Genomic DNA, 23,069 nt, shown 5'->3' on the forward strand with positions numbered 1-23,069 from the left:
ACTCGCAGGAATGGAGGCTTAGCCTCCCTGCAAATCCAGCAGATTTTAGGTGAGCATATTGGCTAGAAGGTAAGGTCAGGGCCAGGGCAGGGCTGGGGGCAGGGTAGGGTGCAATCTGTTAAAGGAAGCAGCCTTCTGTCCCTACAGGATAATTGTAGCCACCCTGCGATTTCTGTTCTAATCTGTCTTCCCAGCCTACTCCAGCAATGGTTCCCAAAGAGATCAGCTGGTGACTGGCTTGTGTAGAGATCACCGATGTCCCCCATCCCTTCAGATGTGGCCCTCAGTCCCTCTGGTCTCAGTTCTCACACCTTTCACAGGACCAGAGCCTAAAGACCTTAATGAGCATGCACTTGCTGCTACTGCTGCTAAGTCGCTTCAGTCGTGTCCGACTCTGTGCGACCCCATGGACGGCAGCTCACCAGGCTCTGCCGTCCCTAGGATTCTCCAGGCAAGAATACTGGAGTGGGTTGCCATTTCCTTCTCCAGTGCATGAAAGGGAAAAGTGAAAGTGAAGTCACTCAGTCGTGTCCAACTCTTAGCGACCCCATGGACTGTAGCCTACCAGGCTCCTCCATCCATGGGATTTTCCAGGCAAGAGTACTGGAGTGGGGTGCCATTGCCTTCTCCTTAGAGCATGCACTTGAGTGGTTCCCAAAATTCCGGTTTTCCTGAATCAGGAAAAACTCCACTTTCATTTGTCAGCATGATGCACTTCTCACAGTATACGAGGCCCAGAGCACTGGGGGCTCCATCACCTGCCGCGATTACCACCTCTCTGTGCCAGGCCATGCCTCCCGTCCCGGCCTACTCACAAAGCTCCAAACCCACTGTGATTCACACGCCCCGAGTCTCTGCTCAAACGCTTGTCTGTACTTAACCCCCTCTGTAGAGACCCCTACTCACCTTTCAAGGCAAGGTCAACCGTAATTTCTCCTGTCTGACTTTCTACAAACTCTTCTCCATTCCCTGGCCTACAATAAGTAGCATCACTTTTCTCTTTACAAAGCTTTGCCAATGATTCTATCATTTGGCATCTATTTGTCTCTCAGAATCTTATTCTTTGTAATGTTGGCTTCTCTGCACTTCTTCTCCGACTCTGAGCTCCATGACGAAATGGCTGACTTAGTCCTCATTTACCCCCAGCACCTATTCTGAGCACGGCGCACAGTAGGCCTTTGGCAAATGTGGGTCACGTGCTGTCCTGCCCCAGCGTGCTGTGTTTGCAGCCATCCTCACTGAACTGTATTCACATCCTGAGCTCAAAGCCTGCATTATCCCCCAGGCAGGGAGCTTCTGGGTCCTTCACCCTCTCTGGCTGTATGTACCATGACCAGCACCAGCAACAGTAGCTCTTGCTCAGATGAGCTGTGTGCTCAGTCACTTCAGCTGTGCCTGACTCTTTGCAGCCCCATGGACTGCAGCCTGCCAGGCTCCTCTGTCCATGGGATTTCCCAGGCACGAATACTGGAGTGGGTTGCCATTTCCTCCTCCAGGGGATCTTCCTGACCCAGGGATCAAACCCAAGTCTCCTACATCTTCTGCATTGGCAGGTGGGCTGTTTACCACTTGCGCCACCTGGGAAGCCCTCGCTTGGATGGCAATTTGTAATTTTTAGAGGGACCTCCATCCACCATCAGTCTGTGAGCACCTGCTGATACCACGGGGGAGGCTGAACAGGGATGATAAGACCCATCTCATAGAGGGAATGACCAAGAGTCGGAGGTGGAAGCAGGGTTTGAGCTGAGCTCACCCAGCCTGGGCAGGGAGCGTTCCCAGACCGCACATCCACATGGGACGACGAGAAGATGGAGACCTGGCCTGAGATAGGACGAGTGACTGTCAGGTTAGGGAATCTTGACGGGAGGATTGTTAGCAAATGACATCGAAAGGCTAAATCAAAGCAGCGTGACCTGTACCACTGCCACAGGTCTGGGTATATGACCTGTCAGCGATCAAACCCAGCACAGAGCAAAGAAGCCAGATCAATAGGCCCGAACTGTCTGCCCCCAGCCTCAGCACTGCAGCCTCTCAGCTAGCGAGTTTCTTCTTTTACCTCGACAGTCCCTGGAGTGTTCTTCCGTGTCTCCCTCTGCTGATAACTGAATCCAAACCCCTCTTCTTCCTCCAGAAACTCAGGAGTCCTCAGGCCCAGACTCACTGAGGCCTTGGTCCTCCATTCCCAAATGCTTTCTTCCAAGGCTCCCCTCTGCCCTCCCCTCCTCCAGATGTTTGCCATCAACAGCTCGAAATAACTCCAGCATCCTGATAAAGATCAGCCCTGCTAAGGAAACAACAAAGCAGAAGTCCTCATACACAACAAGCTCGCAAATTAAATGGATCAGATGGGCTGGAAGCCAGGCCTTTCCCCAAGGCAGTGCTCTGTAATCTTTGGGTGGTGGGCTGGAAATGGCTTGTCTGTGCTCCCTGGAGCCAGTGTGCACCCTTCTTCCCAACTCCATGTTCTATGATGTCACTTTAGTAGTTTGGTACTGTCTACAGGCATGAGGACGGTGAAGAAAGCTGAGCGCCGAAGAATTGATGCTTTTGAACTGTGGTGTTGGAGAAGACTCTTGAGAGTCCCTTGGACTGCAAGGAGATCCAACCAGTCCATCCTAAAGGAGATCAGTCCTGGGTGTTCATTGGAAGGACTGATGTTGAAGCTGAAACTCCAATCCTTTGGCCACCTCATGCGAAGAGTTGGCTCATTGGAAAAGACCCTAATGCTGGGAAGGATTGGGGCAGGAGGAGAAGGGGACGACAGAGGATGAGATGGTTGGATGGCATCACTGACTCGATGGACATGGGTTTGGGTAGACTCTGGGAGTTGGTGATGGACAGGGAGGCCTGGAGTGCTGTGATTCATGGGGTCGCAAAGAGTTGGACACGACTGAGCGGCTGAACAACAACAGGCATGAGGGGGCTTCTCAGGTCACGTTAGTGGTAAAGAACCTGCCTGCTAATGCAGGAGATGTAAGAGACATGAGTTTGATCCCTGGGTTGGATATATCCCCTGGAGGAGGGCATGGCAACCCACTCCAGTATTCCTGCCTGGAGAATCCCATGGTCAGAGGAGCCTGGCAGGCTACAGTCCATAAGGTTGCAAAGAGTCAGACACAGTCTGTAGTGACTGAGCACACACACATGCACGCATGGGCAGGAGACCATGCAAACTGGCAGCGGCCAAGGTTTAAATGTTCACCGGCACACCATGGGCCCATGATCTTCCCAGGAACGTGATGGAAGCTGTGAAGCTTCTCCCATGAAAGATGTGCGTGCACACTGTCACAACAGGTCACACCTAGTTTCAGTGAATTTGTGGTCCTCTGAAACCCTATATATAAGAGTGAACGTCGACATTCTAGGAATCAGCGAACTAAGATGGACTGGAATGGGTGAATTTAACTCAGATGACCATTATATCTACTACTGTGGACAAGAATCCCTTAGAAGAAATGGAGTAGCCATCATGGTCAACAAAAGAGTCTGAAAGGCAGTACTTGGATGCAATCTCAAAAACGATAGAATGATCTCTGTTCGTTTCCAAGGCAAACCATTCAATATCACAGTAATCCAAGTCTATGCCCCGACCAGTAACACTGAAGAAGCTGAAGTTGAACAGTTCTATGAAGACCTACAAGACCTTCTAGAACTAACACCCAAAAAAGATGTCTTTTTCATTATAGGGGACTGGAATGCAAAAGTAGGAAGTCAAGAAACACCTGGCGTAACAGGCAAATTTGGCCTTGGAGAACAGAATGAAGCAGGGCAAAGGCTAATAGAGTTTTGCCAAGACAACGCACTGGTCATAGCAAACACCCTCTTCCAACAACACAAGAGAAGACTCTACACGTGGACATCACCAGATGGTCAACACTGAAGTCAGATTGATTATACTCTTTGCAGCCAAAGATGGAGAAGCTCTATACAGTCAGCAAAAACAAGACCGGGAGCAGACTGTGGCTCAGATCATGAACTGCTTATTGCCAAATTCAGACTTAAATTGAAGAAAGTAGGGAAAACCACTAATCCATTCAGGTATGACCTAGATCAAATCCCTTATGAATATACAGTAGAAGTGACAAATCGATATAAGGGACTAGATCTGATAGACAGGGTGCCTGATAAACTATGGACAGAGGTTCGTGACATTGTACAGGAGACAGGGATCAAGACAATCCCCATGGAAAAGAAATGCAAAACAGCAAAATGGCTGTCTGAGGAGGCCTTACAGATAGCTAGGAAGAGAAGAGAAGTGAAAAGCAAAGGAGAAAAGGAAAGATATTCGCATTTGAATGCAGAGTTCCAAAGAATCGCAAGGAGAGATAAGAAAGCCTTCCTCAGCGATCAGTGCAAAGAAATAGAGGAAAACAACAGATTGGGAAAGACTAGAGATCTCTTCAAGAAAATTAGAGATACCAAGGGAACATTTCATCCAAAGATAGGCTCGATAAAGGACAGAAATGGTATGGACCTAACAGAAGCAGAAGATATTAAGAAGAGGTGGCAAGAATACACAGAAGAACTGTACAAAAAAGATCTTCACGACCCAGATAATCACGATGGTGTGATCACTCATCTAGAGCCAGACATCCTGGAATGTGAAGTCAAGTGGGCCTTAGAAAGCATCACTACGAACAAAGCTAGTGGAGGTGATGGAATTCCAGTTGAGCTATTTCAAATCCTCAAAGGTGATGCTGTGAAAGTGCTGCACTCGATATGCCAACAAATTTGGAAAACTCAGCAGTGGCCACAGGACTGAAAAAGGTCAGTTTTCGTTCCAATCCCAAAGAAAGGCAATGCCAAAGAATGCTCAAGCTACCGCACAATCGCACTCATCTCACATGCTAGTAAAGTAATGCTCAAAATTCTCCAAGCCAGGCTTCAGCAATACGTGAACCGTGAACTTCCAGATGTTCAAGCTGGTTTTAGAAAAGGCAGAGGAACCAGAGATCAAATTGCCAATATCTGCTGGATCATCAAAAAAGCAAGAGAGTTCCAGAAAAACATCTCTTTCTGCTTTATTGACTATGCCAAAGCCTTCGACCGTGTGGCTCACAATAAACTGTGGAAAATTCTGAAAGAGATGGGAATACCAAACCATCTGACCTGCCTCTTGAGAAACCTGTATGCAGGTCAGGAAGCAACAGTCAGAACTGGACATGGAACAACAGACTGGTTCCAAATAGGAAAAGGAGTACGTCAAGGCTGTATATTGTCACCCTGCTTATTTAACTTCTATGCAGAGTACATCATGAGAAACGCTAGGCTGGAAGAAACATAAGCTGGAATCAAGATTGCCAGGAGAAATATCAATAACCTCAGATATGCGGATGACACCACCCTTATGGCAGAAAGTGAAGAAGAACTAAAGAGCCTCTTGATGAGAGTGAAAAAGTTGGCTTAAAGCTCAACATTCAGAAAACTAAGATCATGGCATCTGGTCCCATCACTTCATGGGAAATAGATGGGGAAACAGTGGAAACAGTGTCAGACTTTATTTTGGGGGGCTCCAAAATCACTGCTGATGGTGATTGCAGCCATGAAATTAAAAGACGCTTTCTCCTTGAAAGGAAGGTTATGGCCAACCTAGATAGCATATTTAAAAGCAGAGACATTACTTTGCCAACAAAAGTCCGTCTAATCAAGGCTGTGGTTTTTCCAGTGGTCATGTATGGATGTGAGAGTTGGATGGTGAAGAAAGCTGAGAGCCACAGAATTGATGCTTTTGAACTGTGGTGTTGGAGAAGACTTTTGAGAGTCCCTTGGACTGCAAGGAGATCCAGTCAATCCATCCTAAAAGAGATCAATCCTGGGTGTTCATTGGAAGGACTGATGTTGAAGCTGAAACTCCAATCCTTTGGCCACCTCATGAGAAGAGTTGACTCATTGGAAAAGACCCTAATGCTGGGTAGGATTGGGGGCAGGAGGAGAAGGGGACGACAGAGGATGAGATGGTTGGATGGCATCACCGACTCGATGGACATGGGTTTGGGTAGACTCTGGGAGTTGGTGATGTACAGAGAGGCCTGGCCTGCTGCAATTCATGGGGTTGCAAAGAGTCGGACACGACTGAGTGACTGAACTGAACTGAACTGAAACCCTATAATGGAAGCCCCAAGTTAAAGACCCTTACTCCTAAGCTTTCTGATGGTTCTTATAAGGTAAAGGAAATGGGAATGAGCACTGGAACCAGAAACTGCGCAAGAGGTTTGAAAACTGTTGTTGCTAAACCTCACTTAATGTTTGGAAGCATGATTATATCACCCTTTTGCTGATGAGGACCCTGAGGCCCAGAGTGGTTATGGATCTTCTATAAGACTTCACAGATACTAAGTGATGGAGTCAGGATCTGAACTCTGTTCACGATACCATTTGGAATGCAGCTTTCTTTGGAAGTGGTGATGGAAAGGCCACCGTGGGAGGGAGAATACGGCCCCTCCAAATGTCCACATCTGAATCCCCCGGACTATGGATACGTCATCTTATGTGGCAAGGGGTCCTGGCAGATGTGATTAAGATTAAGGACCTTGAGATGGGAGGTGATTCAGGAATCCCCAGGTGGGCCTGATCTAACGGTGCGAGTTCCTCAAGGCTGGAGAGGGGCCAGAGGAGAGGGTCAGAGAGATGGGGGGAGAGGAGGACTCCGCTGAGTGCTGTGGCTTTGAGGATGGGGAAGAGGACCGTGAACCGTGGCCTGTCAGAGCCGGGAATGGCCTGCAGTTTCCAGCGAGAGAGCGGGAGCCTTCTGGTCCTGCCCCTTGAGGATCTCAGTTTTGATGCAGCCCCCGGCTCCCCACCCAGTGAGCAGGAAACAGGTCCTTCTGCAGGGACTCCCAAAGGGACAGAGCCCACTGACCACTTAATTTTGGCCCAGGGAGACCCATGCTCGGCCTTTGAACTCCAGAACCTGCAAGATAGTACATTCCTGTTGCTTTAAGCCACTTGTTTAGTTGCTCAGCCATGTCCGACTCTTTGCGACCCCATAGATGGTAGCCCTCCAGACTCCTCTGTCCATGAGATTTTCCAGGTGAGAATACTGGAGTGGGTTGCCATTTCTCCTTCCAGGGTATCTTCCTGTCCCAGGGATCAAACCCTTGTCTCCCTCATTGGCAGGCAGGTGCTTTACCACTGAGCCACCTGGGAAACACTTCTTAGGGCAGCAGTAGGAAAGGAATAGAGCTACCTTCTCTGCAGGTGGCTCCCTTCCACACACCATAGCGGAGGAGCAGGCTGGGCTGGGGGTAACAGAGGGAGAGGCTGACCCCTGAAACTCCAGGCCCCCCTCATTCCCCCATAGCCTTTAAGAGGCACAGACCTCAAGCAGCCCAGTGGTGGGGTGCTGATGGAGAAGCCCATGTCACGAGTCCAGGAGTACAGCGGGCCTTGGATCGCAGGCCTGGTCCCGGCATCGTTGCTGAGTTTCAGGGCCTTGGTGGGAAAATGACATCTTGGAGCCTCAGTTTTGCCCAGTGTAAAACTCTGCAAATCAGTCCAATACCATCTACTCACAGGGATTGGGAATAATAAGGGTGAAAGTGACTGGTGAACTACCAAGTGTGGGCATAGGTGAGAGATCTCTATCGCCCTTGTTACAACATGAACACCTTCCTGGTGTCTTTTGTCTTATGTTCCTTTCCCTTTCGTGGGGCATTAGTACCCCGTAGTGGTCCTCAGCCCCCTCTCCTATAGGTAGAGTAGATGGAGACAGGATTTGGGGTCTGAGAGACAGCTTCGGACCCTAGCTCTCCTGTGATGTATCACCTTTCTGAGCCTTGAGTCATCACCTGCAAACGATGCAGGTGGTACTCTTACTTCCTGGCTGGTCCTGAATGTTGCCGATCAAAGATCAACCACAGTCTCTGGTGCATCACGGGTGCTCGGGAAATGGTAGCTGTGAACAGGCGCTGAGGAGAGCTGGCCGCTGAATGGTCAAGTTGGGGACTGCAGACTCTGGGCTTTGTCTGAGCTTGACCGTGGATGCTTTGGCACCAAACAAGGGGCTTGGCGCTTCAGGTCCCAGAACCTATAAATTCTGGTGTCACTTCCTCCTCCCTGCTCAGGACTGAAGGAAAGCTTACATTGGTTCTAAGAGGATCAGGGTACCTGACAACAGCTGCAAAGAGACATCACCCTTTAGGACTGTTACTCTGAGCACCGTTGGTCCTGGGGACTCGCACTGTCTCATGTTGCTTCTATGATGCCTTTCATGGAGGCACCAGAAATAGTGACAGATATTCTTTTCTTGGGCTCCAAAATCACTGTGGACAGTGACTGCAGTCACAAAATTAAAAGATACTTACTCCTTGGTAGAAAAGCTGTGACTTAAAGCTGTGACACCTAGACAGCATATTAAAAAGCAGAGATATCACTTTGCCAACAAAGGTCCATATAGTCAAAGCTATGGTTTTTCCTGTAGTCGTGTACGGATGTAAATGTTGGACCATAAAGAAGGCCGAGTGCCGAAGAATTGATGCTTTTGAATTTCAATACTGGAGAAGACTCTTAAGAGTCCCTTGGATAGCAAGGGATCAAACCAATCATTCCTAAAGGAAATCAACACTGAATATTCACTGGAAGGACTGATACTGAAGATGAAGCTCCAATACTTTGGTCACTTGATGTGAAGAGCCAACTCATTGGAAAAGAAGCTGATGCTGGGAAAGGTTGAAGGCAGGAGAAGGGGAAGACAGAGGATGAGATGGTTAGATAGCATCACGGACTCAATGGATATGAATCTGAGCAATCTTCTGGAGCTAGTGGAGGACAGGGGAGCCTGGCATGCTGCAGTTCTTGGGGTCACAAAATATTGGACACGACTTAGCTACTGAACAATAAAAACCATAATCTCAATAGTTCCTGGCATTTGTGAAACACTTGTTTTAATAGCCTCCACGTGCCATGGATGTGCTGGTCTGTATTTCACGATGAAGAAACTCAGCCTCGGAGACATCAAATGACTCATCTAAAGTTACACGGCTGACAAGTGACAGATAGAGCAGGGTCTCAGCTGAGTGACTCAGTAGCGTGTCATTGCTGTGCCCTGCTGTGAGTCACATGTACACCTGCTGATAAGTCTGATGGTCATAGGAGGCACTCTGGCTCTCGAGCCCCTAGGAAGTCCCCAGGCTAGACCAGGCGCCAGGCCCCCAGCCCCAACCTCGGGCCCGTGGGTCACCAAAGTTTCCAACCTAAGCAGGTGAGGGACAGCAGAGAAGGCCCCTTCTGTGCTTGAAATGTCCCTAATCTTGAGGATCTCCCTTCCCATCTCTGGGGTCATCACAGTGGGTCACTCTGAGCCAGCGTCACACTGTCTAGCCACACAACTTTGCTTCTTGCTTTAGAGCAGTTTAGTCTCTGTACAAATTTCCTTTATGTGGGAATCATGTAATCTAAGCCCTTTCCCTGGACCAGCACTGGGCATATCTACCCATTATATCAGCTCTGATGAGAATCACTGGTGACTCTGTACCCCTGCTCAGAGATGCCACTGACACCTCAAAGATGGTTGATTAAATCTGGAAGTAGAATGATGGTTGGAGAAGGAAGTGGGCCAGGCTTTCAAGTACCTGCTGCATCCCCCATCTTTCAAACTTCACTGCAACCATGTGCTGTAGGTATTTTGCACTTGTTCCATAGATGACAAAACAGGAAATCAGGGAGGTCAAGTAATTTTTGAGAAATCACTCGGCTTGAAAGTAGAGGAGCCAAGACCAGGGACAGTGTCCTTGGGCCACTCCACCCAGGGCTTTTGTTAGCATCATGCCTTCCTTAGCAATGTTCTTGACCGAACTCTGCTGTTCAAGTTCCTGCTGTCTCTGAGTAAGTCAGGAAACTTCCCTGAACTTCATCTTCCTCATCTATAAAGTTAAGAAATTGGCTCTCGTGATAAATTGGGCCAAGTGCAAGGTCAGAGAACACAGCCTCCCCACAAGACCACGCTCATTTCTGAGGACAAGTGCAAATTTGGGAGGTTCCCCAAACCACCTTCTGGTTTGAAAATTCACTAGAAGGACTCACAGACCTCACAGAAAGCTGCTGTAGTCATGGTTGAGGTTGTCACAAGGAAAGGATATAGATGAAGATCAGACAAAAGAAGGGCGGCAGAGCACAGAGTCCAGGGGGCTTCCGAACGTGAAGCTCCGCTGTTGTCCTCTCCCTGTGGATTCGGGAGGGTCATGCTCTGGACACTGATGTGTGACAACGAAGCTCCAATACTTTGGCCTCCTGGTGCGAAGAGCCAACTCATTAGAAAAAACCCTTATGCTGGGGAAGATTGAGGACAGGAGGAGAAGGGGGCGACAGAGGATGAGATGGTTGGATGGCATCACTGACTCGATGGACATGAGTTTGAGCAAACTCTGGGAGGTGGTGAAAGATTGGGAAGCCTGGCTTGCTACAGTCCATGGAGTGGCAAAGAGTTGGGCATGACTTAGCAACTGAACAACAGCAACAACAATGTACCCAGAGTGGTGCCAACCAGGGAGGTGCCTTCAAACGGTGCTCAGAGGTTTGATAGGGGCCCCTTTACGTAAGCATGCTTGATTGCTTGATTGATTGCCCGTGTGGTTAACCTCAGGCTCCAGGTTGACTGTTATCATGTGACCCAGAGCCCCCAGTCTAAGTCACGTGGTTGATCTGGCATGGCCAGCCCCTGTGCTGATACTGCTGCATTTAAGGAAGGTCCAGTGTGGCCAACAAAGTGCTGCCCTAAACAAAGACACTCACATTGGTATGGCATGGATTACTCCGCAAACACCAGAGGGCATGGGCCAGACTTCTTGGGAAAAGTCTCTACTACACTGCTATAAAAGTCCCTCCAGCCTTTCTCCCAGCACTCACTCCCACAGACCTGTGTACCCCTGGACTCATCTCCCCAGAGCCAGCTCAGTCCATTTCAACCACTCTTTGGGCTTCCAAATCTTTATTCCCTCCTGCCTGCTGCTTGTTAGATCTCCAGTTCAGCATAGCATATGTATTATTGACCAGTTATGTGCCAGGCATTGTACTGGGTGGGTTACATGGATGAATGTCAACCTGGAAAAGAGTTGAAGGGTATAAGCCATATATGAACAAAGACTAGCACAGAGAAGGGGTTGAAAACGCAGGTTACTTTGAACAAACAGATGTTCAATTGATAGTGTTCTAAGTATCATGGTTAGAATGCGTTCAAGAGAACATTGTCTTAGAAAATTGCTTAGGCTTACAGATGTTTCCAGGGAGTTGCATTCTCAGGGTTGGATATTCTTCAACCTATCTATGTGCTGAGGATCTTCCCAAGGGGCCATGGAACTAAGGGTCAAGCGTAATCTCAACTCAACTAAGCACCATACAGGAATCTAAGACATAAAGAGAGAAAATCTTCACTGGGACAGGAATACTGGGTTTTGGCTCATGTGGGTTCTTCCAGCAGTTTATTATACCTTTAACTTTTGTTTCTTCTTCTTTCTGTGTGTTTTCCCAGCTTGGAATTATTGACAGATGTCCTATATGCCTTTGGGCTTCCCTTCTACCCTGCCTATGAGGGGCAGTTTACTCTGGAGGAGAAAAGCCTTTCCCTGAAAATCATGCAGTATTTTGCCAACTTCATCCGATCCGGGTGAGTGGACCATGTGCACCCGGAGGCTGTCTTGTACGTCCTTTCCCCTCCCTCTGAACACAAAGGTCACAGTTTGAATCTGTGGTCTCACCCTTGCCTCCCTGCTGGTGGTCTCCCTGACTCAGTCTCCCCTTCCACCCAAAGTGACTTGGTATAGAAACATCCCAATCATACACTCCCTTAGATGGCTCTAGACTTTCTCACCCTCAGCACAGTTGACACTGGTCTGGGTGAGTCTTTGTGGTGGGGCTGTCCTAGGCATTGTAGGCTGTCTAGCAGCATCTCTGGCCTCCATCCACTAGATGCATCCACCCATGTCCCAGTTACGTTGCTGCTGTTCAGTCACTCAGTCGTATCTGACTCTTTGGGACCCCATGGACTGCAGCACGCCAGGCTTCCCTGTCTGTCCTTCACTATCTCCTGGAGTTTACTCAAACTCATGTCCATTGAGTCGGTGATACCATCCAACCATCTCATCCTCTGTTGCTCTCTTCTCCTCCTGCCCTCAATCTTTCCCAGCATCAGGGTCTTTTCCAAGGAGTCAAAATATTGGAGCTTCAGCTTCAGCATCAATCCTCCCATTTATGAAAACAAAAATATCTCAGACATCTCCAAATGCCCCCTGGAAGGCAGAATCACCCCAAGTGCAGAACTGCCATCTTAGATGATCAAATGAAGTTCCAGTGCTCAAGACCCTTCCTTGTCTCCCTCCAGCCTTCCCACACACTCTATTCTAGCCCAGCTAGTGTACTCACTATTCCTTCTTCTGAAACTAGTTCCTGCTTCACTCCCCGCCCCTGTGGTTTACCTGTGTCCCTGTACACCAGACAAGCAGTGCTCACCTAGCTCAGTGCTCAGCCCCCTGGAAACTTCAAAAGACGAGTTGACCTGTAGGTGGCCAACAAATTTGTCCAACTCCAGGCCCACCTTCCTGCCCAGGCCTTGGGTAAACAAAAGCATTCCAGACACTGGCAGAGCAAAGATCACCAGGATTGAAAGGGACATGGTGACTTCCTGAGTGATCAGAAAGTCAGAAGGGCAGGGCTAGGTCCTGGGAAACACGGCTGGGTCCTGAACTCACATCTTTTCCTGTTCCAGAAATGGCCTAAGAGGGGTGAGTCAGGACCTCTGTGTCTTTAGTCATGTGTAACACAGCTGTTCAAAGCACAGCCCTGGAATCAGATGGGGCGGGTTTTCAACTCCTGCTCCGACACCTAAAGATGTGTGACTAGGTGCTCAGAGACTGTGTGTGAGTGGGCAGTGATCTCAGATGATGAAAGGAAAGAGCATTGTTCCTCACAGGTGTTTCTTTCTTCTCGTTTCCCCAGAAATCCCAACTACTCTCATGAGTTCTCCAGGAGAGCGCCTGAATTTGCAGCCCCCTGGCCTGACTTTGTCCCCCGCGATGGCGCAGAGAGCTACAAGGAGCTCAGTGTCCTGCTCCCCAATCAACAGGGCCTGAAAAAAGCCGACTGCTCCTTCTGGTCCAAGTACATCGAGTCTCTGAGGGCCTCAGCAGGTGGGGAGCAGGCGGTCACCGGGTCCCTGGGATGCCGTTGACATCGCCCCTTCCCGTGAAGGGCTCACGGTCTGGGGGTGGGGGGAGTGGGTCCTCTTTGCCAAGGCCTCCTGTTCTGATGGGGGCACAGTGAGAAGACCCTGGGGGGCCCAGGGTGGGGAGGGCTGGGGGGTTGAGAAGGGAACCACCGGCAGCGTTGTTGTGGGGAGAGACCTTGAACCTCCTGCTCGTTACCCTGAGAGGCTTGGCTGAAACAGCTTAGAGAGGGATTTCTAGAGGGGAGAAGTGGGCATTTCATCTCTTCCTGTCGAAGAGAATTTCCTGTTGCAAAGGTGCTGAGAGGAAGTGAATCATGAGGACACTGGGAATAGAGAGAGCGGTGCAGAAGCTTCCGGAAGAGTGGGGGAGTGAGTGACATAACCAGCGAATGCCCCTCTGCTTTGTGGTGCCATGATGGAAGTCTGACCCAGCACTAGTGACGTCCCAAGGGAGGGAGGGCTGGCATCTCCCTGGAGCCTCTGGGAAGGCTTCCTGGGGGAGGTGCCGCTGGGGCTGAGGTTTTCAGCTTGACAGGAGCTCTTCACATAGGGAGCGAAAGGGTGGCGCGCTCAGCAGGGGAGCAACTTGGCCAACAAGTTTTAGACTCGCAACTCTGCCTTTTATTATTACTAATTAATTGATTTTTGGCTTGCTGGGTCTTCGTCGCGCATGGGCTTTCTCTAGCTGCGCTGTGCCGGTTTCTCCTTGAGGTCTCTTCTTCTGTTGCAGAGCACAGGCTCTAGGAGGCGTGGGCTCAGTAGTTGTGACTCATGGGCTCAGTGATTGTGGCACATGGGCTTCCTTGCTCTGTGGCACGTGACATCTCCCCAGACCGGGGATCAAACCGTGTCCCCTGCATCGGCAGGCAGATTCTTAACCACTGGACCACCAGGGAAGTCCTCAGCTCTGATTTTATCTTCTCAGTTGAGGAATCCAAGGCCATCATGCTCTTAGTATGTCCCTAGAGTCAGGCTTAAGTCTGGGGCCCCACCCCAGAAATGTCCCTCTGGAGGGGCGTTACTAGGGAGCTCCCATCAGAGACTGGAGTCTCTTTTGGGTCATAGGGGAAGAGATGAGGGAGAAATCGGATCCAGGTTGGACCAGCCTTGTCTCTCCTATTTCAGATGAAGCTAAGGACGGGCCATTAGCAGAGAGCGAAGAGGAGGACCAGCCGGCTGGCTCTGGGCTGACAGAGGACCTCCTGGGTCTCCCAGACTTAGCCTCCAAGACCTACAACAAGTGACCAGCCCCATCCCAACTGCCACCCGGGACATCTTATTCCCCAACATAGCCACTAACTGTCAATAAAGTGTCTACATGCAGAAAAGCATTGGTGACTCAGATTCATTAATTTCAGATAGTCCTTGGGAGACACCAAACTATGTCTTAATCCTCCCAAGGTTTGAATCCCAGGGTGCTGTTTCCTTCTGACAAATGTAGATGGAGCATCCCCTTTGCACCAGGCCCTGTGCAGGGCCCTGGGGTGGGGCGGAGCAAGGACCCTCTCCTCCAGAAGGAGAGGCAGGCAGGTCAACAGTGACCCAGGGAATGGGGATCTATCAAGGGCGAACCCCGGAAGGAGACAGTCTCACTTGTGTGTTAGAAAGAATTCTCTTGTGAAGATTCCAGAACGGAGGTGGGAGGCCAGCTCAGGCTGGGACAGTATTCTGAATGAGAGGTGGTGAGGTCTGGATGGAGGCAGTGAGGATGGGGTGGGAGGAGGGAAAGGCACAGATCCACGAACCCTTCAGAAATTAGAGGTGATAGGACCTGACTGAGTGTGAGAAGAAAGAGGTGCAAGGATGCAGAATTCTCCCTAGCTTTTGGTTGACTTGCGTTCCCAGGTAAGCACCTGAATTTGTCATTCACCTCCTGTGGGACACACTTATGAAGGCAAATCTTCTGTTATCTTCTGTTTAAATCTTTCACCACTCCCCCCACCCCCCCGCTGAATCTTTCTCTGTCTCTCCCGTTTCTCTCCCCTTGCTTTCCCACTTTATACACACACACAATTAACCCAAAGTTGAAGCAGGTGGAGCTGGTTCACAGTCTGTCGTTTACATGACATGTCACAAGTTGTGTTCACACGTCATCTCATTTGAACTCAGACCAAAGTCAGTGAATATTCATATGTTGGGACTATCACTCCCATTCTGCAGATGTGGAAGGTAGAGCTCAGAAAGGCTTATAGGGTGCCTAAATTCACTCAGGGGAGAGGTGGAGGATCAGAGTTCAACTCAAGTCTTCTGATTTCTGTTTCCCTGCACTTCCTGGACTTCAGATAAGTCTATGTGTCTTGTAAAAACCTACTGATAGCACTAAAACCCCCAGGTGACCTCTAACCTATATTTTAGGTGTGTTTTTTTTTTTTGCAAAGATGGTTCCATGTAAGTAAACAAGTACCCAACTACAGTGCCTTAACTAAAGGATACTTCCAGAGGCAAGTAGTTCCAAGATTGACCAATGGCTCAGTGGTGCCATCAAGGACCCAGACTCTGTGTAACCTTTCCTCTTTACTATCTTCAGTGCATGGATGATGGTTCACTTCACTAGCACATTATGGCTGCCACAGCTCCAGACATCACATCCCCTCCTGACAGCATCCCATGGTGGAAGTAAGCAGGACAGAGTACCAAGGGCCTTGCCTTCAAGTGCTTCTTTCTTTTCCTGGAGGAAAATCTTTCCTGGAAACTCCTAGCAGATTTCCCTTTACATCTCATTGTCCATAATGGAATTGTGTTCTCACTTTTAGACCAGTTACTTTAGACTTTTAGGCAGTAGAGAATGGGCTTACCATGATCTGATTAGACTAGGCATGACTTGTTTCCTATAATAGGAGACACTGCTATTCCAGCAAAGCTGGGGTGCAGTTAACCGAGACAAGTGGAGAGATAGTTGTTGGGTAGACAGCTGTCACTCTGCCACAAAATTAGCTTTGCTCCCAAGACCATGAGAGTTGATCCTGCCCTCTCATCCTTAGGGCCATCCTTTCTTGGCCCAGGGTTAGAGTTGGCCTGAAGCACCTCTTTACTTCCTCAGTCCAGTGTGGACTGTGAAATCCGATGAGCCCAACTGCTCCAGTGTCAGGGGTCATGGCCCTGGTGCATCCAGGTGCCCTTAATTCAGGAGCAGGTTCCTGGGCCTGGGGGTTCAGACAGGGGGCAGGGGGCAGTGGACACCTCCCCAGGAGGCATGCTCTGCCTTTCCAGTCCTGTTTGGGTCTCCTGGGGGATCCAGAGGCAGGAGTGGATACTGCTGCTGCTGCTAAGTCACTTCAGTTGTGTCTGACTCTGTGTGACCCTATAGACGGCAGCCCACCAGGCTCCTCTGTCCCTGGGATTCTCCAGGCAAGATCACTGAGTGGGTTGCCATTTCCTTCTCCTGGGAGAGGCTGAGATCTCTGTTTGCTCCCTGTGGCTGCTGTAACACACTACCGTAAAGGGTTGGGGGGGGTAGTTTTAAAGCAGCAGTAGTGAATGATTTCAGTTCTAGAAGCCAGCATCCAACACGAAGGGGCTAGCCGAGCCACTGTCTCTAAGGCCCTGAAGGATAATCCATTTCATGCTCCTCCCCCAGCTTCTGGTGACTGATGACTGGGGCTTCCCTCCCATCTCTGCCTCTATCCTCACTAGGACTTCTCTGCGTGTCAAACCTGCCTCTCCTTTCTCTTATAAGGACACTCTAAATCCAAAATGATCTTATCTTGAGACCCATGATTACATATGCAAATCCCATATTTCCAAATAAGTTCGTATCCACATTTTGCGTTGCTCAGTCGCTCAGTTGTGTCTGACTCTTTGCTGACTCTACCAGACTCCCTGGACTGTAGCCCTCCAGGCTCCTCTGTCCATGGGATTTTCCAAGCGAGAACACTGGCGTGGGTTGCCATTTCCTCCTCCAGGGGATCTTCCTGACCCAGGAATCTAACCTCACCTCTTACATCTCCTGCGTTGGCAGGCGGTTTCTTTACCACTAGTGCCACCTGGGATGCCCAAGGTGGTTTTGGTTTTTGTTGGTTTTAGCTGCTACATCGTGTTCAACTCTTGCGACCCTAAGGACTGTAGCCTGCCAGGCCCCTCTGCCTATGGAGTTTTTCAGACAAGAATACTGAAGCGGATTGCCGTTTACTGGGCAATTTTCCTGTCCCAGGGATCGAACCCATATCTCCCACATCTCCTGCGTTGGCAGGTGAATTCCTTTACCACTGAGCCACCTGGGAAGCCCCTTTGAAGATGGAGGAAGGGGTTATGAGACCAGGAATGTGAGTGGCCTCTAGAAATTGTAAAAAGCAGGGAGTGGATTCTTCCCCACCACCTCTAGAAAGGAATGAGCCTGCTGATGCTCAGTTAGCCTGCTGAGACTTATGTCAGTTTCTTATCTGTAGAACTGTAAGATAATACATTCATGTAGTTTTAAGCCCATAAACATGTGCTGATTTGTTACAGCAACCACAGAAAAGTAACATATTATTGCACTTGTTCAGAGCTAGGTTTTATCCTTCTTGGAACAAAGCTCAGACACAGCTCATTATTTTCCTGATAACAATAAGTTCTCAGCCGTCCAATTTCAAAATCCCCAATTCACCATCGATAGCTCAGAAAATGGAGCGTTCACATTCTCCAACAAGGTCGGGGTGGGCGATGAACTAATGCTCACAGAGCCCACCCAGACCACCCCTTTTGTCAGCCTTGTACATAGGGCCTGGCACCGGATGCCACCTGCCACTCGTTCTCAGCCTTTGAAAACAGAGGTAGAAAACATCCCATTTGAACATCCTGTCATTATCATAATGCCAAGTCTGCAGATTCACCCTGCTGATGGAGGCGCCGTGTACACTGACAGAAAACACAAACGCGAGGTCCCCAGAGCCAGGACAGCTAACCATCAACTCAGCACCTGCTGTGTAGGAGTCAGCCCGTGAGGAAGGCAGGAATGAGGAATCAGATGGTCCAAGGATCACGCCATCTTGGTCCTGTCCTGAGACAGCTCTCAGAAAAGCCTGGCCAAAGAGACACATACGGTAGTTACATTGTTTGAGCTGGAGGAGGCCTGAGCCCGCATCACGAGGAAGGGGCTGAGCTACACTCAGCCCAGTTCCCATTCCAGCACTTTCTCCTGCACCACACAGATGCCTCTGCCAGTCCTTGTCTGTTCCCAGATGGGCTGGGCCAGTTTGACGTGGGCCAGGGCAACCATGAAGACGTCACAAACTTTCTCCTTCTCTGCCAAGGACAGGAAGTCCCCAGAATGCCCAACATCAAGGTGAGGGTCACACAGGAGTCAGGAGGTGAAGGGGGCAGCACCTCCCCCTAAGACTCAGAGTGACCTTGGGGGTCACTATGGCAGAAATCAGGAAGGGAAGTGATGACATTTCCCAGGAGCCCTGCACTGGTCTGAGTCAGCTTCCGTCTGAGCTGGAAGCAACCCGGACGGACAAGGGGATGAGGTGAGGCACGTTCTCAAAGGGAAGTTGAAACACAGCTGCAAGCTGGAGGGGCCCAGATTGTCAGATATTCAGGGACTCCTGGGTTCCCTGCTCCTCCCCGACCACCCAAGGCCATCAGGCAATTTGTCCAAGACGGTTCTGGACAGTGCCTGATAATGACCTGAGGTTCTTGTTCCCAAATATTTGAGGATGCATAGGCCTTGGGTGGGGCTCCTAAATCTAAGAAATACCGGGTACTTAAGGAACGCCCTCCCTTGGGTCCCCAGTCTGCCATAAGTCCATTTTCCCAACTTCATCTCACAGTTTCATTTTAATTTGGTCTCCCCCATGATTCTAGACAGTGTCTTTTTTTTTTTCTAATTTTACTTTTTAGCTGTATGTTTACAGCCTGCTTATTTTATTTCTTTTCCAAGAGTATTTTATTCTATCATTGGAGCATAATTGCTTTACAATGCTGTGTTAGTTCCTGCTGTACAGCAACAGTGAATCAGCTGTATGTATACATATATCCCTTCCGTCCTGAGCCTCTCCCTCCCCCCATCCCTCCCCTCGAGGTCATCACAGAGCACAGAGCTGAGTCTCTGCTGTACAGCAACTTCCCACTAGCTGTCTGTTTTACATACTGTGGTGTGTATTTGTGATTTATCAGCTTCATACTAGGACTATTGATTTCCTGTTGAGAAAGATGAAGGTGCAGCATACTTTGCCTCACCCAGCCTCCCCTCGCAGACCTCCACAAGCTCAATAACAGTGCAATTCTTATTTCTTCTTTTGGATACTTTTGTAATTCTGAACAAGATCTTTTTTTTTCATATGCCGTCCATTTTCTAACAACTGCTAGCTTGCTATGTAAATGATGAGTGTGCTTTTTTTTTCGGACACTTCCTCCTCTTCTTTTCTTCTGTTTCGCTGTCCACGCCCTGAGATTCATTTTGTCCTTCGGCCTCACTAAGCTGATCATGCTTTGTTCCCTAGGGGTGATTCCCACAGTTAAAAAGCAGTTCACATCATTTACCCAGTCAAGAACTTGATAGACACTGTTCGCAGGCGGAGCCATGAGTTAGAATTACACGTTTGGTCTGTGATGCAGCCCCAGGGCATTTCAAGAGGATTATGCCCAGCCTCGAGATCAAATAGTTTCTCTTTTATGAGACTCTATCAGTTCCTTAAAATCATGCTATGTTTTAGCGTGATTTCTGTTTAGACCATAACATTAAAGTATAGCCTCTTGCTGTATTTAGCATTTACAATCTCTTTCCTCTTCTTTCTCCCTTCTCTTCCTCCCTCCCTTCTTTCCTTCCTCCTTCCCTCCTTCCATCTTCCTTTTTCTTTTTTTAGTATCTTCTCAGAATGTGTGTGTTGTTACATCCTCCTTAATGGGTCTTGGCCAGGTTTGGGTCTCACTGCCTTAAGGGTGATACGTGGCTTGCAGATTCCGATGGGAGTCTGAGTGCTGACTCAGCAGCTCTCCCACTGAATGAGCCAAACCCCTTCACCAATCGGGGCCTGAGCTGCATCTGGGAAATGTGGACAAGTCATCACTCTGTCGGCAGGGCTGTGAGGCTCCTGTGAGGCCAGAGAAACCACCATCCTGCATAATTAGAAATGGATAGACAATCACTGGAAGATGTTTTCATGACTGATAAATGCTTCTGTTCAGCTCATTCCCTACTCAGCTCATTGGGTCAGGCCTTCTGCTCAGTGTGAAAAATACAAAGATAAACAGTCTCAATGCTTGAGGAGCTCCAAGCCTAGAGGAGCTCAGACAAGTAAGCAAAGTCTCAATTGAGGGCAATGAGTGTGATGATAGAGACAGAACAGTGGTCCTAGGAGCCAGAGGAGGCGTCTAAGTCAGACAGGAGAATGTTCTCCAGGAAGGTGGCCCCAGGCTGAGTACGAAAGATGAATAAAAGTAAACCTGGCACAGACAGCTTTGCTGGGTGGGGATGGTGTTCTAGGCAGGCCCCCCTCCATCCCCTGCAGGAGTAAAGCACAGCTGGTTCCCAGTTGTCATACAGGAGCCGTCAAAGCACGACAACACCTGGTGAGATAGTGAGCTCACACATTCAGGAGCTGCCTCCATCCAGCCTGGGGGCCCCCCACTTGCCAGAGGTGCCCCAGGTCCCTTCTGAGTTCCTTGCCCATCAGCTTCCCACTTTCCCAGGACTCCAGGGCTGCCTACCTGCCCCCACCCTCGATGGTTCTGCCTCTACCTTCCAATCAAGTGCTCAGCTTCCAACCCTGGAGCAAGGCTTGAATGCCAAGCTGGAACCCCTGTCTCGATCATGCCCATGTGAGCCAAACTTCTGGGCCTTTCCGAGATTGGCAAGTGAGTCTAGCCTGGGAAACAGACAAGTGAGGGGGCTTTACCAATGAGCACAGGCACAGCGACCAGTGTCTGAGGCTCTGCCAACGTGCTGCCCGGACAGGGCTGTGGGCCACCTTGAAAGGGGAGGTGAGACCCAGAGTTCGTCCCAGGCCTTTGCATGCTGGTCCTTCTCTGAGATAACCCCTGGCATCTTCTCTTCCTTTCTGTTTCTTTATATTCAAGCTAGAATTTACTGGGTCTCCCTTCCCTCTGAATGAACTTTCCACCTTCCTCCCTCGCCCTTGTTCAGCTGTCTCCAAGCATCCTCTAGTCCAGCTGTGTGCCTGGCCAGAGGTCCGCCATGAGGCCATAGCATTTGTGTGTATCTCACTAATGGATGCAGCCAGTCATGGAAGAGCTGGGGGAAGAGTGTTAGAGGAAGAAAAAAGTGCAAACTAGGACAAAAAAAGACATGCCCTTCTCTACCCCCAGCAGCAGGGAGAAGACCCAGGAGTTCCCAGACTGTTCCATGGTGGAAAAGTCAGTGTGACCTCAGACACCAGCCCAATGTCTGGACCGATGTGGTCTCAGAGAAGGATAGGGCAGCAAAAAATGCCAAAGCTGAACACAGCATTCTTTTCTCTTTCCATTGGCCCTTCTAGCACAGGGCCCCTGACTTCTCTGAAGCTTGGTTTATTTCACTGTAAAATAGGGGAAGAAAATGACCAACAGCACAGGAGTTGTGAGACTACAATAAAATCAGGACCTGAAGGCCTTGCTGGTCTCTCTGCCTGGCCTGGTTGGCTGTGAGTTGGCAGAGGGCACATCTGCCTCTTTGAATCCAGACTCTGTGCCTTGCCAGCTCTGTGTCCTAGAGCAGGTTACTTAACATCGCCGAACACCTCCAGAGTTAGTGATGAAATCCCATATCTACACCTCTTAGGAGCCCCATGAAGAGTAAATGAGTTCACGGCTATCAACGACACCTAAAAGCTTCTGTATGCAGCAGCTGATCAAGAGGCTATTGTCATAATTAGGAATAATTAGTAACTAGAGGTGAATGACTCTTATAATGAGGGACTTTTTATTCTGATTTTTCTGGCTTTTTGCCATGGTCCTTCTCACTTAGTTCAACAGCATGTATTAACACCTAATTTGTTCCTGGTTCTCTACAAGACTGTAGTCTGAAGCCAACCACTCATTACCCCTTTGAAGGATGAGTTATAAATATATTGGGTTATCAAAAAGAGGAAGGCGCACACCTGGGCAGTCAAGAACATGTAAATTCAGCCAGAGGAGACTTTAGAGCCCAGAGCCCATCCGACACCATAATCTCCCCTCTTGGTTCTGTACAAGAACTCTGGGCATCCAGGTCAAGGACTGCAAGCCAGCTGGTTCCCCATTCCAGCTGCCCCGGGAAAACCCCAGGGTCACTCAGGGAGGTCATAAAGGCAGACAGCCTCACACTCTAGGGAAGAGGGAAGTGGCCCCTGGTGGGGTGGGTCCAGGGCTTGGTCCCAGCAGGTGTGATGCTTCCCCTCTGTAGACTGGAGGGTCTAGAACCTGGAGGACCCAGAAGGAATGAGCAAGTGAGTCCTGACTATGCAGCGTATAAGCTGGATGACCTTGGATGCGTTGTTGAACCCCTCAACCCCAGTTTTCTCATCTGTACAATGGGATGCTCTTGATCATTAGAGAAAATGCAGGAAGTCACATGACACATCATAGATGCTCAACAGAAGTCAGGTTCTTTTTCTCTTTCCTCTTGGCTGGGGGCCGGAGGTGGCGGCTGACAGGAGCTAGGCTGGGCTGGGGGCGGGGGCGGCAGCCGACAGGGCCTAGGCTGGGCCGGGGGCCGGGGGCGGCGGCCGGAGAAGGGCTAGGCCGGGCCGGGGGCCGGGGGCGGCGGCCGAGAAGGGCTAGGCCAGGCCGGGGGCCGGGGGCCAGTGGCGGTGGCCGACAGGGCCTAGGCTGGGCCGGGGGCCGGGGCGGCGGCCGAGAGGGGCTAGGCAGGGCCGGGGGCTAGGGGTGGCTGCCGACAGGGGCTAGGCCGGGCCAGGGACTGGGGGCGGCGGCTAAAGGAGTTACCCAAGGCCCAAGGAGCAGGGGCTGCGTGGGCACAGGAGGGCCGAGAGGAGTTATTCCACATTCAAGGTCA

The 23,069-nt window shown here is 49.8% G+C and overlaps 1 protein-coding gene and 1 long non-coding RNA gene across 3 annotated transcripts in view; one reads left to right on the top strand and one right to left on the bottom strand.

Moving 5' to 3' along the window:
- TG (thyroglobulin) overlaps positions 1 to 14,487 on the top strand; it is a 240,153-nt gene extending 225,666 nt beyond the window's left edge. Inside the window, exons 46-48 of the mRNA XM_081503609.1 lie at positions 11,465 to 11,599; positions 12,928 to 13,118; positions 14,282 to 14,487. Of these exons, the coding sequence (XP_081359735.1) occupies positions 11,465 to 11,599; positions 12,928 to 13,118; positions 14,282 to 14,400 (445 nt within the window). The 3' untranslated portion in view covers positions 14,401 to 14,487. The remainder of the gene's footprint in view (positions 1 to 11,464; positions 11,600 to 12,927; positions 13,119 to 14,281) is intronic.
- The window catches only part of LOC145511074 (uncharacterized), a 48,465-nt gene that overhangs the window by 16,206 nt on the left and 9,190 nt on the right, over positions 1 to 23,069 (bottom strand). The gene's annotated exons all lie outside the window — the stretch shown is intronic.

Source organism: Giraffa tippelskirchi, chromosome 6, assembly GCF_054371585.1.
Source record: "Giraffa tippelskirchi isolate mGirTip1 chromosome 6, T2T-mGirTip1v1.2.pri, whole genome shotgun sequence".
In the NCBI taxonomy this organism is placed as follows: domain Eukaryota; kingdom Metazoa; phylum Chordata; class Mammalia; order Artiodactyla; family Giraffidae; genus Giraffa; species Giraffa tippelskirchi.